Raw genomic sequence first — 18,589 nt, forward strand, 5'->3', positions numbered from 1 at the left:
CATGCTACGCGCCGGGAAGCCAGTTTCGGCTGCGCTTTATCACATCTGGCGTTCTTATATCGAATGGTGTTCCAGTCGGGTCTTCCGTCCGGTTGTCCCGGTTTCTTTTTGTTTTTTCTTCAGATGGGACTGGATTCTGGTCTTCACCTTTGAACTTTCAAGGTACAGGTTCTGCCCTTTCTATTTTCTTTGAACGAAAATTGGCCCTCGTTCCTGAGGGCAGACGTTGCTTTAGGGGGTCTTGCTTGTGTAGCCTCCTTTTGTACCACCGATAGCTCCCTGGTACTTAACTTTTAAGTATTTGTCTTGGAAGAGTGTCCTCCTGGCTCTAGCTTTGGCTCGTAGAGTTATAAGCCACCTTAGCTTGTGTTCCCAGGGTTGGGTCTGCTTTCCATATCAATCAGCCTATTGAGTACCGTCTTTGGTGGAGGACTCCAGTAATTCTTCAACTTTGGATGTAGTTAGAACTCTCTGCATCTATATGCCAGGACAGCGTCCCTCCGCAAGTCGGAGTCGTTTTTTTGTCCTCTCAGACGCTGGTCAACCTCTCCGAACAGCATCAAAGCAGACGTTGGCACGTTGGATTAGGCTGATTATTCTTCAGGCTTAGATTAGTGCTGACTGTAAGCCTCCTACGTCCATTCGACTCATTCCACACGTTCTGTGGGTGCATCATGGGCGGCCGTTAGGGGCGCCTCCAGGTCACAATTGTGCCGTGCAGCCACTTGGTCTTCAGTTCACACGTGGGTCAAATGTTAGTTTTGATACTTTTGCTGCTTCGGCATCAAGTTTTGGCCGTCTGGTTCTGCAGGTCCTACAGAGCGCTCCCGCCCGAGGGGAAAACTTTGGAACGTCCCCAGCGTAAGCAACTCCAGTGTCCCCTGTGGAATCAGAGAAAAGGATTTACCGGTAGGTACCCAAATCCCATTTTTCAGTAAAGGTGAAAACTGGTCAGGGCAGAGGATTCAAATTCCCACCCTGGTTGTATATAGGGTACGTAAGTGACTACAATCTGTTGCATCCTGTTCTAAGAAGGAATAATTTGTTAAAATGTAGATGAGCCTTTTAAACTGCAGGTCACTGCTACCTTATATACTGTTTGTCCAGGCTGGACTTGCAGAATATGATCATGAAATGTCTGAGTTCCATTTTCTGAAACCCTTTCCTTCCCATGAAAACAGAACTTTCATTTCTAATGCCTTGGGCACAAGTAAATTACCTCCAGTTGAAAAGGAGCTGGAACTATATAGGGTCCTTGCCATTCTCCTGATGGCTGCTATCCTATTTGAGTTGTGTAATTTCACTGGACAATATGAATGGCTTAACTAGAAATGGCCACTTTACATGACTTCCTTCCTCAAGCACTCATGGCTTGTGGTGAAACATCTAGGTATACCGCATTCTGATGCTATAACAGCCTAGACCAATTGCTCGAGCTCATTGATGTGGGTTCTTGAATAAATCTACCTTTTAAACTGCACCATGGCATCTATGTAATACTGTGGACAATGTGGGGGTATTGGTGAATGCATGGGTGGTGTGGACTTCAATTAAACCCACACATTAGACTATCTCTCTCAGCCAATGGGATGGGATGAGATGTCAGTTGGCCGTACACATTGAACAATGTCGTGCTCCAGCGCACGCTATAATGTTCATGGCAGCTTTCGGCTCTGCTGTTGGCCGCCTCATCTGCCATGCATCACAGCAGATGGGATGACCCAAATGTTGGCAGGTGGCAGTGCTTACACATAAGTGTACAAATGTCTCTCCATTCCGTGGGATCGGACAACATACCTTCTGATGTGTACCCACCCTTAGAGCCATCAAGGTCAGACGATTGGCCCTTTCTAATAGGTTTGGGTTATCATACCTGTTGGTCATTTTAGTCAGAATGATCATTATTAATCTGTGTATGAACCCTTTCTAACTGTTCTAACAGGCCCCAGTGAAGTAGGAAGTGGTATGACTGCTTATATCATAGTGCCTGGATTTCTTCCAACTATGGCCACCTACATTTACAAGCCGAGGGAGATCGTCCTGTGTGCTCTTCTCGAGGTGTTAAAGAGGCTTAGTGTTGGCCATATTCTAAGGCAGCAGTTCCCAAACTCTGGAAAAGCACCCTAACAGTCCAGGTTTTCAGGATATCCATGTTTTAACACAGGTGATGTAATTAGTACCAGTTTGATTATACCATCTATGCACAAGCATGGTTATCCTTAAAACTTGGACTTTTAGGGTGCCTTGAGGACTGAGTTTAGGAACCCCTGTCCTTGGGGAGTTTTATTTCCTTATAAACTGCTATCCCACAATTGTTGGAGAAAATAAAGCTGAAACTACTTAGAATCTAAATAGGTCAAATTCCCGGTGCTTATAGCTGGATAAATGTATATACTTAGTATACAAATGTAGTAGTTTTAAAATATATATACTATACTATGCAGCTGGTGTCAGTTGCTAGTCTTGACACAAAAACAAGGAAAATATCAGGAAAGATGTGAGACCGCACTATTGTTGTTGTTAACTGAAAATAAAAATATAATACAACTAATGGGTATGCTTGAATTGACCAATAAAAGGATTCTTCTCAATCAATTTTTATAAAAAGTTTTAATCACAATAAAATATATATATATACCACTTAATACAATAAATATGTAACATTTAATAAGTGTATCTGCACTTGTTGCATATAAAGATAATAGAACATCAATCTATATTATGATGAATAAGAATATATATAGATGGATATAGTGTGTGTATATAATATATATTTTTCACATTTCACTTTAGCCGCATGCAAGAACCTTAATAATGTTGCACATTCAATAATGCCCTAATTATCCATTTTATTACACCAGTTTCTCCTTAACTGCAAACACAACAGTAGAGAAGTTGGTAGAATGTTGGTTTTCCTCTTATCCAATAATGCATATAGCTGCCATTTGGATTACAAGAGCCCTCCAAGGATAAACACCAGTGAAGCCATGGTGGAAATCTGAGAGAAAGCAGCAAGTACCACTGTTGGTATGGTACCTGTAGTGCGCTGGCAGTCAGGTTTCCCAGCGAGGAGCTCCGTCTAGCTGCTGGACCACGTGTATCACGGCTGCTAGTATTTGTTCAATATCAGCGGGACCTACTGGTAGATTGCAGTGAGGACTTGTCTCTCTGTATAATCTCAGCTGGGCACCCTGCACCGCTAGTAATATCCTCTGTGCTATCCCACAACTGTAGCTTCACATGAGTCCTAGCTGTCAAGGTTTTATAGGTGCTGACCTGAGTGTAACGTTTGTGTAGTGATCCTTATTGGCATCTCCTTTAAGGTAAAACTAGGAATTCCATTGTAGGATACTCCGCGTCCACTGCTTTTTTGGGGGTCAGCTTGAACAATTATTCAGTGTGGGTGATTTTGCCAAGAGGGTGGCTCCTGCCTTAAGTGAATGCATTTAAACCTTTGATTCCCATGTAAATATTCCTTTTTGATACCTTTTTCAATTATTATCTTTATCTGCACACCTTACAAAGTACATACACAATTGAGGAGAACGAGAACAGGAACTTGCAGGATAAGTACATGGTATATAAACCTTGCTGCACCAGCTGTCATATCACTCAAATAAGTAGTATGGTGGCAGAAGTCAAGGGTTAGGTGCCATAAGTAATTGTAAGGGAAGAAAAGCACAACTGGGGAGAGGGCCCTGCTCGCGAGAGCTTACATTGTAAAGAAATGGTGTGTAACAAGAGCTCTTGGCAGGGAAGATATGATACAGTAGCTGTAATTCTAAGAACAGACACTGTGGTTACTACAGAGCAATACCGGTCTCCACATGCAAATCCATATAGTGTACGGTGGCTGGCCCAGGGACTACTGACCACAATGATATTGAGGGTTTTCAGTACAAATTACTTTGAAAACCCCTTTTTAATTGTTTTTCGGTTTATCCTTCTAGCTGAAATCCCTGGATCTGTAATGTAACTTGCTTTACTGTTTGTCTTTCAGGCTAAAAATGGAACCCAAGTCCTCAAGATTACCCCGACGGATAACTGTCCAACCTTGCCCCTCCACTCCCCTAAGTACGCAGACGTTAAGAGCAGGCAGACTTGGAGGCCACAATGAAACCTATCGCATGAGAGACAGTTCACTGAGACATGATTCTGACCTACCGGTAAGAATACATAAGCCTTTAATGACTGTTTCAACTTTCTTTGGGCTGAATTCAATGCAAGGATGAATAGCTGCGGGAGGGAGCACCCGCATCTATTCAATACAGCCCACTGTTTGCCTGGTCAGGAAATGGTTAAGTCAGAGAATGCCGGTTTTCACAACTTAACCTGGGTGTTTAGCCGCGACAACCGGCATTCTCAGACTAAAGTGACGGCTGCTTCGCGACTGTTAGATCCGCTCTAAGCCGGCAAACAGCTGCACGCCCGGCACTTCTGCCGGATGTATCCTCGCATCCTCGGGGGTATGAGGAAATCCTGTAGCCTGCCCAAACAGCACAGTATATTGAATAGCTGTGGGAGCTCCCTCCTTCGGAGAACTAGACCAGCGTTCTCCGTATCACTGGGGGCATGCCGAGTCATGAGATGCAAAAGAGCTGCAGGTTGGCCGCTCCTGCTCTAGAGCACTGTGATTCAAGAAAGTTTGGGAACCACTGGATTATGGAGAAGTTGTCAAATAACTTTTTTTTTTTTTTTTTCCATAAACTATTTAAATTTCAGAGAACACTACTACAGAACTTCATTTTCAATGCTTTGCAACTGATTTTTGTAATCCCTTTTTCTACAAATGTGCAGAATAACTGCACTGATTTCAGCCACAAAAAGCCCCCATACATCAGCAATTTGCAGTCGATTGAAAAAGGGAAAGATTTTTATACACCATCGATTGCAAATTGCATAATTGCTGCAGTAAATTGCTGATGTATGGGGGCCTAAAGTAAAGCAAGGAGGTTATTTTGTATGTGGCATCTGGACAAATAATCCAGGCCCTATTGGCCTTAAAGTCTGTTAAGCATATTTGCTGCTGATATATATATCTAGCTTGATGGAAGAATGAATAGGCTCAGGCTGGTCTTTCATTCTGTATTCTTGGATTAACAGGTCAGGCAACAAACTATTTTGAGTTTGTAAAGTAATACGGTGCTAAGTTTGACCCTTCAGGCTCCAAAGGATGAATTTGTTTCTCCATCAGTGTGGAACATTTAAAACAAATGACTGTACTGAAAGATACCAATTCATACCATGTAGGCATCATTTGGATCAACATTCATGTCTTCAGTTTTGCATACCTGGTAAGTTGTAAGTCTCATTAAACCAAGTAATTTCTCCTGACCCCCACTTCCCATCGGCTGAATGTACATCTCTGAAGAGGGCACAGTGACTTGAAGGGCACGCCAGGGGAATGTAATGTCCGGTGCTCGCTGAAGTGGTGTGACCAGTCTCTGGCTAGGTATAGTCTTCAACTGAAGGGGTGTGGCCAGACCACAAAGTACACAGCTTTTAGGGAAATGGTCGTCATTTCATAATTTGTCCACCCTTCCATTTTATGTGCCATCTATTTACTAACATACGGTTTCCTTTATTAGACTAGCAATTATCTGTGCCTCTTCTAGGTTTTTTTTTTTTTTTTTTTTTTTTTTTTAAGGTCACTTATCAGTATAATAAAATTCCCTTCAGAATATTTCTCGTTATTTCCTACATATTTTCTGTAGTGATCTCAACCGCTCTAGCAACCCACCAGCTGTTCTCTTGGATCCCTGCTGTATTTCTGCGCTCTTACCTTTGTGCTGCCTGTGGCTCCCCTCACCCTGGGCAGTCTGCTACTCGTGACTTGTGCAGCAGAAATATGCAAATACTGAGCCAATCATGAACTCTGAGGCACTGCTTGTGCCATGTTACTCCATGGTAGTGGGTAGAGCTCTGAAGCAGGGGGCCCACAGTAGCCTTGTTCCTCATAGAATGTATACAGTGCTTGAGTGAAAGATATTTGGGAACTTGGATTCCTATCGTATATAGTTTCTTTAGAATTAACCCTCATGTGTAAATTCACTGAAAGTAAAGCTTGTAGTGGTAGGCCTTTCAGTTTTTCTGTGATTAAGCAATCCTGAATTCCAGATTCCATGATTTGGGAAGGGGGGTGTTAGCAATGCAAAAGTTTTATTTTTAGGTTTATGGTAAAGAACTTGTATATTTATAGGGGGGAAAAAAATGTTACACAAGCAAATGGCGCAGTCTTCTCTGCTCCTGCCCAGCTGAGGTCTTGTCTCAAAATAGGAGTAGCATTTGCTTGCTGTGTAAATGGCTGTATGCGGCCGTGCAGATTGGTAGGAACCAGTGATATATCTGACGCTGCCTGACTACCTAACTTGCTCCTGCTGTGCTGGTTCAGAGGGAGTTAATGGCTTATCGCATATGTGGTCATTCAATCCACAGAATGGATGCCTTCTGCCAGGTGTGAGTGACCTGGTACACTTTAAGGGATGTATTTATTACCGTAATGTTGCCTTTCACTATACATACAGAGATGAAAGTGGGCAGCAACACAGATTTGAAGTTTTCTAATGTAATGTTCGGCAAATTTATTTTGTTTTATATACTAGAAGGTTACTGAAGTTCTGTCTGGGTAGTTGCATAACTAACTTTAAGCCTGAATGTAGGTACAGGAGATGACACTCATGCTTATAACTCCTTTGACGAGAATATTTTGGGGTATATTTACTAAAGGGTGGGTTTTTAGAAGTGATGTTGCCCATAGCAACCAATCCGATTCTACTTAACATTGATCTAGCACCTTCTAGAAGATCACAGCATATCTGGTTGCTATGGGCAACATCTCCACTTCTAAAAACCCGCACTTTAGCAAATTTACCCCTTTATATTTGTCAGGTCTGCAAATGGCTGAAATCCTGTTATGCACTAATCTGCAGATCAGGTTCAGTTTTGCACCCTGAAAGAAACCTGTCGGGTCTTATACTTTTTCTCTGTTCAGACTACTGCATGGTGACTGCAGAAGATACAGGGATGTATGAGAACAACCACCCATTTCAGTGTAGATCTGAGACTTTCTTCTTCTTGCATAGGATTCCAGCTCATTGCGGTCTTCTAGTAGAGACTGGGCTCTAAGAGACAGGGATAGCCATGAGCGTCCCTGGAAGACTACGTCACCCACTTATCAGCGCTGCTCAGGAACATATGACCGCCCTTTATCTGGGAGCTTCTTGGCAAACAGGAGCAGGGTTGTAAGTAATCCAATACGAGTTCAGTACTTTAATTGTAATAAAGTAAATGCTACATATGGATTTAAAAACTACATCTGTGTACATTTTAAAATATATGGTATCCCCTAAATAAAAAATTTGTCTAATGTATTTTCTCTTTTTTGTTCCTCTACATTACACCTTTTGTTCTTTTGTATAGACCTGTGGTGGTTTTTTTTTTTTTTCTTGACAATTGAACTGATCAGTTAGAAGGTGGTGGTCTGTGCCCCACTACGTACTGTCACTTTGTCCCAAATGGGCACCTAGATTGTCAATGGGCATGTGACTTGGGTTAAGCAATATGATTGGCTAGTTATATATAGCCAGTGTAGCTATGTCCCTGCTGGCTGTTGCCTGTAGCCGGTCATTCATATTGCTGTCACAATACAAGGAGTTTAGACAATGCTGGCTGGGAAAAAATGGGGCCCAAAACATGAGCTGCTCATGCAGTGACCATTCTGGTGTTTCTCTTCAGTATATAAAATGATCTTTGTAAATGAGCATCACTTCATATCTCATGCTAGCCAACTTCCTCATTCATCCACTTTCTCTTTAGTCAACCGCATCATCCTCTCAACCATCCTGGTGTGATCCATTGGAGAGATCTCGGAGCACTTACTCTGGATTGCAGAGTCAGCAACAAGATTGGGACTCAAAGAGGCCAAAACTGTCTTATCCTGGTTGTACCCCTATACCCACTTTAAGAGCTGCCAGTTCAAGCTACAGCACAACTCCAGGTATGTAAATAAATGCATTTATTTTGTTTTTTTCTCTCTTCACTAATATACTAAACCTAATAGTAGAACCAGTGCAGGCAGAAGATAGTTTCGCCTTACTGAGCCAATACTACAATATTATAAGGAAAAAGTTAGTATCCATAAAATAAAACACAGAAAACAGTTTGATTTCTGTTATGGGCAAAATGCTGGAAGGAGTCTTGGAATTAGTAGTAGTGTATATTTATTTTTGGTACAATTTTGATGGTTCTCACATCAGGGTCAAACTAGGCTAAAGACTATTTAGACCTGGGTAAAGTTATTAATGATGTGTTTTTGCACCTGAGTTTGCCAGTTGCAATGCCATTTTACATATCTTAAAGTAAAAAAAATCACTGAAAAGAAGTACTATGCAGATGCCAGAAAGCTGTGTATCAGCTGCAGAATAGATCTTGTGGGGAAAATGCATGAAATGTGTAAGCTCGGCACCCTCTTAGCCAAGGTAGTTTCTATCGTTTTGGGCACCTCTGTAGGATGTTGGAGAGATTTACCATTTAGGCAGACTTCAAGATAATAGAAGTGTTAATTAACAGGTTAGAAAAGCTAGGTTGTCCCTCTAAAGCAGGGTTCAAGGAACTTTTTTTACCTTTTACCTCAAAATATATTTAGATATGCCGACATTACCCCCTTGATTTGAAAGAAAGGAAATCATGTAGTAGTGCCCCCATATAATGCCCCTGTAGTCCCGCTTGTAAAAAAAAAAAAAACTTTCCTTAATCCCTGCTCCTGCATCCTATCCGCCCGGCTGCTCCTCGGAACTATGGGAGAGACGTCATGACGTCTCTCCCATAGTGCGCATGGAGAGAGGCGGAAGCTGGAGTTCAGAAGAGAACTCCAGCCTCCGGCTAACGCGGCGCTACAGGGAAGGAGCCAGGCGCCCGCTGGTAATAACATCTCAGCGGGCACCTGGCTTAGAACCTCCCTGCAGCACAGCTGGGGGTAATGGACGGACAGCCGGGCATGCATAGAATGATTCATATGCATGCCCGGCTGTCTGTCCATTACCCCCAGGAATTTAATTTTTACCCCATGTGGGGGGGGGGGGCGCGCGACTAACAAATTTGTTTTAATTGTGGGTACACACTGACAGATGCATTGGCTGATCAATGGATCGGCCATTGTATCTGCTGCCCGTCGGCCAGTGTATACCCGCGATATGTCGATGGACGTTGGCTGTGCTGCACATCTTCATGTGTACAGGCGGTCTGCAGACCGCCCGTAAACACACAGCGGCAGCCACGAGGAGGGGGCGGGACACTCCCCCCAAACTGGCTGCCTGGACCCAAGGGCACAAGCAGATTGCTGTTCAGTGTGTATGAACGACTGTCTGTAGATATGTCAGGTGTGTACCCACCTTTACTGTTATCAGACAGAGCGCTATTAATGGCATGTAGCCCAGCTTGCAAACTCATTTGATTTGAGACCAGATAAAATAAAATTACTGAACCCTTTTAATTTGTGATTACTTGTGAAAGATAGGTGTATCAGTGTACACAGTAATTCTGATCACTCCAGCTCCTCAGAGAGGAACAGATGGGGAAAATTATTTACATGGGCATTAATCTTCAAAAAATATAGTGTACATTACATCTCACCATGGAAAAGCCCCATCTACAATTTTATCTGCATCTTGAAATAATTTGCTGTCTCCAGATTCATCAAGCCGGTATAGTCGGTTACCTAGGACGACTGCAGTGATGTTTCACCCTGATCTGACAAGGGAGCGTGAGAGAGAAAGGAGGGCAGACTCTCCTATACATGGACTTCTAGATTATGGACATAGAAATAGTGACACAACACCTTCATGTAAGTATTGTGAAAAACTTGTTGCAGTGTTTTTGTACATGAGCTTGTTAATTCACTTATAAATAATATATATCCAGCAGCAATGTCGACTTGATGCAGCCAATCCTTTCACCGTCTCCTAGTCAATTGTTGAACTGCATTTGCATTAGGATACAGTCCACCAAATAGCTGGGCACAGACTTCTGCATCTTACTTTGTATCCTTCCCCTTTTTCCATCTGCTTCCATTGCAGAAGTCTACCCCCAGCCTTGATTGTAGGTCAAGTTGATCTTTGTTCACCTAGGTTATGGAGGAGTTTGACACTGCTGTGTACTCCTACAGCAGGGGTGGGGAACTTTTTTTTTTTTTTTCTTCTGCCGAGGGCCATTTTGAGATGTATATAACATTATTCGCAGGCCTGATGCAGACCATGCCCTCTCTCTGCATGATGGTACAAGGGGCGGCACCACAATCACTGGTTGTTACAGCAATGCCCGGAGCATCCGGAGGATGCTCCAGGGAGCTGTAACTGCAGCTGTGTGACTGAAGCATTCTAAGGACTCTACAGGCAGCACTGCTGCATAGATGCAGGGTGCCATTCTAGGCAAAGCTCCGAGGGCCAGACCAAATGGCTCCAAGGGCCTTGTACTGCCCTCGGGCCTGAGGTTACCCATCCCTGTCCTACAGTGTCGCTGATCCTCCTGTCAGTCACTAGAGTGTTTGGAGCAGGAAGGTTTCAATCCTGTTCTTTTAGGCAATGTCTGGTCGCACTCTTTTTGACCCCTAGATACTTATTGTTACCTAATCTTTTTTTGGAGCTACCATTGAGGTTTTTATCCTATGTAGAACATACATACATACGCTCTGAAGAGTGGTAAAATGGATTCTGTGTGTCCCAGGACAAATTGGCATTTACAGCCACTATCTTACTTTAGCAAGCAGCCTTAAATAAGAATGGTATCTCACTCCTTGATGTTTAGCTTGTTTCAATGTTTCTCTATGCAGTAGGTCCATGGACTGGTATGTATGAATAATCCTAAATGATGCAGTCATCTTATGCACATATAATATAAATTTGCTGCAAGCATGTCTTGTATATGATTACATACTGACTCCATGCTACATTGAGAAGTGTTCATAGTAAAAATATATAAGGAACAAGAAGGGCTCTACTTTTTTTCTTTTCCACTTTCTAAAGTATATGTGGTTTATCAATGCTTTGATGTAATCTGGAACTGAATTACAAACCTCTTGTACATGCGTTGTAGATTTGTTTATACCCAATGCAGTTGTGCGCCTAGAAACTGTACTGTCCTAGTATTAGAGAACTGGAGGCAGTAGATCTGAGATACGATCCTCCTGCAGAACTAGTGCAATCTTGTAGGAGATCTTCACTTAAATGAGCCTATTAGTGACTAGAAAAGATAATCATGTGTGTTGCAGGATGGGTTTGTAAAGCTGGCATGATTGGCCTTTGCACTTACACACCCCTGTGATGCCAGAAGTGGTTTGGCCATTGTGCTGAATAACTATTTTATCCTTTGACCACTGAGGCAAGCAACAGGATTCAGCAAATGTAGCCAAATTGATACGAGCTGCCATTGTGACCATGGTTATAGATGGCACACTTTCTCTCCCCCATATACCGTATTTTCTGAACTGATTTCACTTCATGGCCAATGTAACGAGTACTTCAAGCACAGCTCTGTAAAACCTACAGGTGCTTACAGCAATATTTCTCAACCTCAAGATTTCCTACCAGGTAGTCTTTGGAAACAGGTGGTATAATTATTGACCCTGCAGAATAGATTCTCATCTGTGCACAGCTAAAGAAATCAACAAAACATGGCTTGTTGGTGGTACTTGAGGGCTGAGTTGAGAACCCCTGGCTTACAGTACACATGAACACTTGGCACATGTTCTGCCCCCCCACTATAGTCGTGCACCCATCCTGCATATAGTGGTCACTAGTTTACCTGGTCATCTCATTCAAGTTTGAAATGTTGACAATAACTGGAATGTTTCTTAAAATTAATTGTTTAATTTTTTTTAAATTTTTATATAGATCTTCAGCACAGAGTTTCTTCATATGCACAGGGAGCACGACCAAAAGAACACTCGCTAAGCACAGTTCGACTTAACACACCTACGGACCACCAGTTGCCTTCTCAGAGTACAACGCTCAGAGATTCAAGCAGGACTTCAAGACCAGTGACTTCTAGAGATCTACGTTCTCCGCAAAGGGACACCTCATCTGATTTTCACCGTACTACAGGTAGAAATGAAGGGTCAACAAGGATTACATCAGGAAGAATATCTCCTGTTCCGCAAAGGCCTGCTAGTGACCAGTCTACAGATACAGATGGCAGACGTACAACAAGGCAATTACTGTCACGCCTTGCATCTAGCATGTCTTCCACCTTTTTCTCTAGGCGATCCAGCCAGGATTCCCTTAATGGAAGGTCATCAGATGCAGAAGAAGCACACTCTAGTTTACGCAATGCTTCTCCTCAACCAAGTGCTGCCACTTCTTCCAACACTGAAACACCAGATAATAGGCCTTCTGAACAATCTCAGGGATTTGCTTTTCTTAGGCGGCGGAGATGGGGCGTGCCAACAGTGTCTCCAACTCAAAGTTCTGATTCTGATGCAGAAAGTTACAGGTCAGAAGACTCTGACACCAGGACTCCTGGATCATGGCTGCCTTCGTCTCTTAGGAATAGGTGCACCCCTCTCTTTTCTAGGAGGAGACGGGAAGGAAGAGATGAAACTGCCAGAGCATCATCTACCTCGGACTCCAGTCGCATACACAATCCTTTCAGAAGGGCATCTCAAGAAAGCTCCACGTTAGATGAAGCACAAACTAACCCTCAAAGAGCTGCTGCAGCTAATGCCAACTCCTCAACAATATCTGCGGACGCTCCTAGTGTCACTGCAAATACTGCTTCTATAGCAGACGCCATCTTCAGTAGGAGAAATTCAGGGATTTCAGGCATGCTTCCCAGCTCCTTTTTACACTTCTCTGTGCCGGCTGCACTAGGAAACTCCTTATCGGACAATGTCATGATAACGGTAGATATTGTTCCCTCAGGTAGGACAAGTGATGGACAAGAAAGTGAAAAATCAGAAAACTCAAGGGATCCTGAGAAACTCAAGAAAATTCAAGAAAGGCAAGTCTGGCTTTATGATGAGGTGGTCAACACTTCTAAGCCCCGTCCAGGTTTACAGGGACTGTAAAATGAAATGTTGATTGCTTAAGTACAGGGATATATTTCTTAGGATGTATTCTATTCCTATGTGTTGGCTAGGAACTTTGGAGGAGGTGTACTTTAGCTCTTCCTGCTTTGCCTCTTCTCTAGGTAAAGCAGTAACCCCAAGATGTATTAATATTTGGGCCGTTGGAGTGGAGGAGAGAACTCTTCCCTCTGACGATCCATTCACGACTCACAGCGCATCAGTCTAGTGCTGATACACTGTGTCTTTTCCCTGGCCAGCCCCTCTGTGCTTGTGCGAGGTCTTGCAAACGTCACCGGATCCCATGTGCAGCCTGAGACCCCCCCACAGAAGCCGCCCCAGGTTCGTACACATACAGGCATGTGTTCCTGCCGATGTGTGTTTAAAATAAGCCACAAATGGTCCTCTCTAATGGCATTTGAATGATTTTCCATGACTATGCAATAGTATGGCAACTGTGACATTGTTGGATGTTTGCAGATAATGTAGAGATTTATCTGTTTGCTTTCATACAGATGTGTTGAGAGACCTCTATCCTCAGTGTGCTACAAGTGGTGTGAGGGCAGTGACTCTGTAGCGCTGAGTCTTTTCGTGCAACTTTTGCCCTTTAAATTGTCTCATTAACAAAGCGATGCTAATGGGACACATAAGCAGTTTCTGCTGACTAAAATATGCAGCATGCCTATATTCTGTGGCTGTGGATGTTCCAACAGCTCTTACATCTCCCCCTTTTGTCACCTCTCAGCACTGCCAGACACCAGAGAATAACAAAGCAGGGAATCTAGTGATGGTGGTCTGAGACCACAAACCATTCACACTAATGTAGTCCTTTAAAGCCCCCCCCCACCTCCCCTACATAATGGACCTTAAAGTGGGTAGGTGACAATTTGCAGTTCATTCAAAAGCACGGATGCGATTTTTAGATGTGCTGAGCAGACTATCCTTCATAGTGCTGCAAGATTATCAGACCTCCATTACCGTGTGGTACCATGCACACTCCACACCAGTAGGTACACTCGGTGCCACTTGTACAGCACATGCAGGAAACTTTCTCCATAAGGCAATATGCCCATAACACTGAGCTTTAAACAAGTAGTTTTTATAGCACACGCTAGTATGGAAGGAGTAAACTGTTTTTTGTTTATACCCCTCTTGATCTAAAGCGTTGTGCTGATTTTAACATTTAAAATGTATTTAAGTATTAGTCAAAGCTGAAGTGGAAATGCTGTATTGCTGACTAGTGTATATTGTTCTCATAGTCTGGTCCTGGCTGGGTTGTTTATGTATGGATTTGCCTGAAGCTTGCCAGGTTTTGTAACAGATTGTTTGTATAATATTTTTAGCCTCCTTCTAGAGGACTCTGAGGAGGAGGAAGGTGATTTGTGCAGGATCTGCCAGACTGGAATGTCCACGCCAGCCAATCCCTTTATTGAGCCATGTAAATGCTCCGGTAGTCTGCAGTATGTACACCAGGACTGTATGAAGAAATGGCTACATGCTAAGATCAATTCTGGTGAGTGTTTGCATACATTAAAATGTTTCCTTACATAAAGGGCTCTATTTCTGCAGAGCATTCGGTCACAGATGACTCTTCCTACGGTTATAAAAAAAATCTTTAGCCTCTAAAGCATATGATCTGAACATTACCGGCCAGAAACTAATAGTGGTGGGTTAAGAAATTGTTAGATTTTTCGTTACTCTGCTAGAAACGCACACTGAATTGACTCATCTTCTGATGGCCGATTCATCATTCCGAGCTAGAATGTACTCAGCTCCATGTACCTTGACATACACTAGATAAGTGTCTGTAGCTTATCAGAAAAGCTGTGTTCCAAGTTCATTGCAATATGGTAATCAGGCTTAATAAATGCCTAGGCCCTAACTTTGCCACAGAAAGGTTAGGCCAGGTCTGTTACGGTGCCCCTTTCCTACACAAGCCATCGAGGCTTGTGGTACTGGACTAGGGGCCTGATTCAGAGATGGATGCAATGTCGATATTTATGCAGATTGAGTGATTGTTGCCGACTGCGCAAGCCGCACTGTGTGCGCAGCAATTGAATTACGATTATACTTGCGCAGAGTATTCACTTGCAAAGTGAGCGACAGGCAGTCCGTGTTTGGAGGAGGTAACGGGAGTAGTTAGAAAAATGCGGGTGTTGGACCGTTTACTTGCCAATTACAATGCAAGCATAAATTAGCCATTGCATCCTTACTCTCAGCAGGAGAGCCCTCTGCATGTCTGGAGACACTGTCTGCGGCATGTTAGACTTCGATCACAGATCAGACGACCATCAGCCTTCTAAGTTTCTGGTTGTGTGTGTGTGAGCTGCTTTCAGTGGGCGTCTTGGAGCACTGGATGGCAAGTGGATAGCATATTATCACAATTGCAATCAGTGATATCGCTGCTGCAATGGTAAATTTCTCTTCTACCAGTGATTTGGTGTTCTGTCTCCACCCTACCATATTCAGCTCAGGTTATTCGTGGTAAATTAGTGGGGTGGACCGCAAGAAACATTTGTTTGGGGGAACAGTGGCTGTGAGGTTGCATTATGTTCTGTGTGGTCTAATTTCAGGCTCTAGTCTAGAAACTATAACTACATGTGAGCTGTGTAAGGAGAAGCTGGAGCTGAACCTGGAAGACTTTGACATCCAAGAACTGTACCGGGCACACGCAAATGAGAGAGTAAGTATTTCTGGCTAGCTTAGGTATGTAATGCTGTACAGGTTGAGTCTCCCATATCCAAATATTCCAAAATGCAGAATATTTTTAGCATGACTGAGAAAGTGAACCATCAGAAAGCAAAGGTTTCAATGTACACAAACTTTGTTTAAAGTATAAGATGTATATGAAACATAAATGAATTTCATGTATGTACGCTTTATTTTTAATAATTTTGTGTATCAAAAAAAAAAAAAAATAGTATAAAATGACCTTCAGGCTGTGTATAAGGTGTTTATAAACCATAAATGCATTGTGTGGTTTAGATTTGGGTCCCATTCCCAAGATATTTCATTATTTTATGTAAATATTCCAAAATACAGAATATTCCAATATCCAAAATACCCCTGGTCCCAAGCATTTTGGATATGGGAGACTCACCTGTATATAGAATGTGAGAAATGAGTGCTTCCTTGCTCTTCTACAAAAGTAAAGCACCTAAAGTATCTGTTTTCATTCCTCCACCGGCGCCTGTTTCTGTAATGACTTGCACCTTCTCTACATAAAATCGGCAGCAAATCGTAATACTTTATGGTATATATTGAGGCGTTTACTGTTAGAAGCCCAAAATACACTGTATGGTAGATGGCCATATCTTGTTACATTAAATTTCTGCCTTGTTCTATAAATTGGTTGTAGCTTCTGACTTTTCGGTTGACCACATCGGTTCCAGTTGTATGGTTGATCTGTTCTACTGGTTTACTTTTATTTTACTGATTGCTTTATTTCTAATATGGCTTTAAACTATTTTCTATAGAGCAAAATCATAATGTCGCCCCTGATCCTAACTGTCTTCTTTTCAGGCTGAATATGAATTTATAAGCTCTGGCCTGTACCTGGTTGTCTTACTCCACCTGTGTGAACAGCGCTTCTCTGACATGTTGGGAGCAACTAATGAAGCAAACACTCGGGTCAGAGTGAGTTAGTGCACTCATTAAACATTGCAGTACGTGGCCCTGTCACAGCTTGTGGCCATTTTCACTTCTAGAAGTCCTTTCTTTACTATTGCATGTAAGCACAGTTTTTGCTTTTGAGCTGCAGCAACCAATCCCCAGTTAGATTTTGTCTAGTGGTTGCTATAATTAAGTGTCCATGTCACATATAGGCAGCACCTGCAATTAAGCCCTTATGACAAAGTACAAAGCTATTTATAATCTATATTATGCAGAAACTACTCTAACGAGGCAGAGCTTATTAATTGTCAGAGGTTGGCAATACACTGTTTTATGCATAGAAGTGTAAGGCTCCCTTAGCTCTGAAAGTGGCCACTTTCAGAGCTAATGGTCCCAGCCATAAGTTTTACATATGCGTTTTCCTTTCCAGTTCATAAACCTTGCTAGGACACTCCAGGCGCACATGGAAGACCTTGAAAGTAAGTTGTGACACTAATAGTGTTGAGCATTTATCTATTGCAACTTTATAGGTAATGGAAACTTTGTGCCTGTAGTTTATAGTGAGCACCACTCTCAGCAGTTTTGAATTTGTTCAAATTTTTGAAACTTTGCTAAAATCTTAAATGTCACTTCTATATTTTCTTCCAGTAATTTTTTTTTTTTTTTTTAAAGCACAAACCTCTATACACATGTTAAGTGTAGCATATTTATAGATAAATTAATCAGTGTTTGTTTTTGTTTTTTTTAGCTTCAGAAGATGATTCGGATGACGAAGGGGTGTGAAGAGAACGTTTATGGGACTGACTCCTGCAGACTTAAGTTGATCCATGTACAGATGTGCTGCATTTTCATGTTGTTCAGAATTCTCTGCTTGTCATGCCTAATAAATCACTCTATCTAGCCCTCTATTCACTTGTTGCACTTGCTGATGAGCATTCTTCTAATACAGAATCTGTATAAGAATCTTCACCCTTAAAGGTCTAGTCTGGCATATAACCTGTACTACCTGCCTATTTTCTCTGTCTGTTGCATTATCTTTGTTACTTTACATGTTAAGATGAATATATGCTCAATCCATCTTTATCCAGCCACATTGCCTACAGCCAATGGCTAAATCGTATTCCTGAAACGGCAGGCATCTTAATCCATGGGGAGCGAGTGACTCATTTTCTAGAGACCTGGTGTTAGTCAATATCAACCTATCAAATGACTGCTTTCTACACCATACAGGCCAAGGCCATTGCTGTCGTGTGTCTGTAAATGGGGGGGGGGGGGGTAGGGGGTGAAATATGATAAATTGTATTCTTAAAATGTTAAAGGGTTAAAACTGCACACCTTCTATTGCAGGCTCATATTTTATATAACGATTTGCCTCCAATCTGCATTCATAAGAGGGATTTTGTATAATTTATATTTTTGTTCATGTCTCCTCCCCCTTCCTTTCATATCTGCCTTGTACTAATTTAGTAAGGGGGTAAGTAATGACTTGATGATCTGACTTTTTTTCCAGATTCAGTGTAGAGCACATCTTACAATCAAAATAGAACATTGCAAAATGTTCCAGAAATTTAAACTTGGATGCTACAAATTTTAATCACTTGTAATTGCTAAAATTGTAGACCCCTGTATATTCACTTTAAATACACATTGATGTTTTAGTTGTATGATAAAAATAATAAAAATGATTGCTGTATTTTGTCTTTCTAAATCTTCACTTTGTTACGAACCATGTTGCATTTGGTCACAATGAGAATTTGATGCAGTTTTGTTGAGCAGCAGGATCCATTTCATAACTGGGGCCGGATAGTGACCTCCTGTGGCTGATAGTGGTCACCTGACATCTTGGCAATCTGGTCTGCAGATCAGAATGTACCCTGATTGTCCAGATATCACAGGTTGCATGGGATGGGACATACAGGGTAG

At 42.2% G+C, this 18,589-nt stretch overlaps 1 protein-coding gene across 4 annotated transcripts in view; it reads left to right on the forward strand.

The window, feature by feature from the left end:
* MARCHF7 (membrane associated ring-CH-type finger 7) overlaps positions 1-18,359 on the forward strand; it is a 44,548-nt gene extending 26,189 nt beyond the window's left edge. For 2 of the 4 annotated variants that reach the window (XM_088474801.1, XM_088474802.1), the window contains exons 2-11: positions 4,001-4,166; positions 7,083-7,241; positions 7,816-7,996; positions 9,689-9,841; positions 11,886-12,990; positions 14,398-14,567; positions 15,628-15,737; positions 16,577-16,690; positions 17,097-17,145; positions 17,415-18,359. In XM_088474801.1, coding sequence (XP_088330927.1) covers positions 4,008-4,166; positions 7,083-7,241; positions 7,816-7,996; positions 9,689-9,841; positions 11,886-12,990; positions 14,398-14,567; positions 15,628-15,737; positions 16,577-16,690; positions 17,097-17,145; positions 17,415-17,449 — 2,235 coding nt within the window. In that variant the 5' untranslated portion in view covers positions 4,001-4,007 and the 3' untranslated portion in view covers positions 17,450-18,359. Of the gene's footprint in view, positions 1-4,000; positions 4,167-7,082; positions 7,242-7,815; positions 7,997-9,688; positions 9,842-11,885; positions 12,991-14,397; positions 14,568-15,627; positions 15,738-16,576; positions 16,720-17,096; positions 17,146-17,414 lie in introns of those variants that run through there. The other 2 variants (XM_088474803.1, XM_088474804.1) reach the window with 2 other exon arrangements.
* The last annotated feature ends 230 nt before the right edge of the window (positions 18,360-18,589 follow it).

The sequence above is a fragment of the Taudactylus pleione genome, unplaced genomic scaffold (genome assembly GCF_031769625.1).
Source record: "Taudactylus pleione unplaced genomic scaffold, aTauple2 ptg000156l, whole genome shotgun sequence".
NCBI lineage: Eukaryota > Metazoa > Chordata > Amphibia > Anura > Myobatrachidae > Taudactylus > Taudactylus pleione.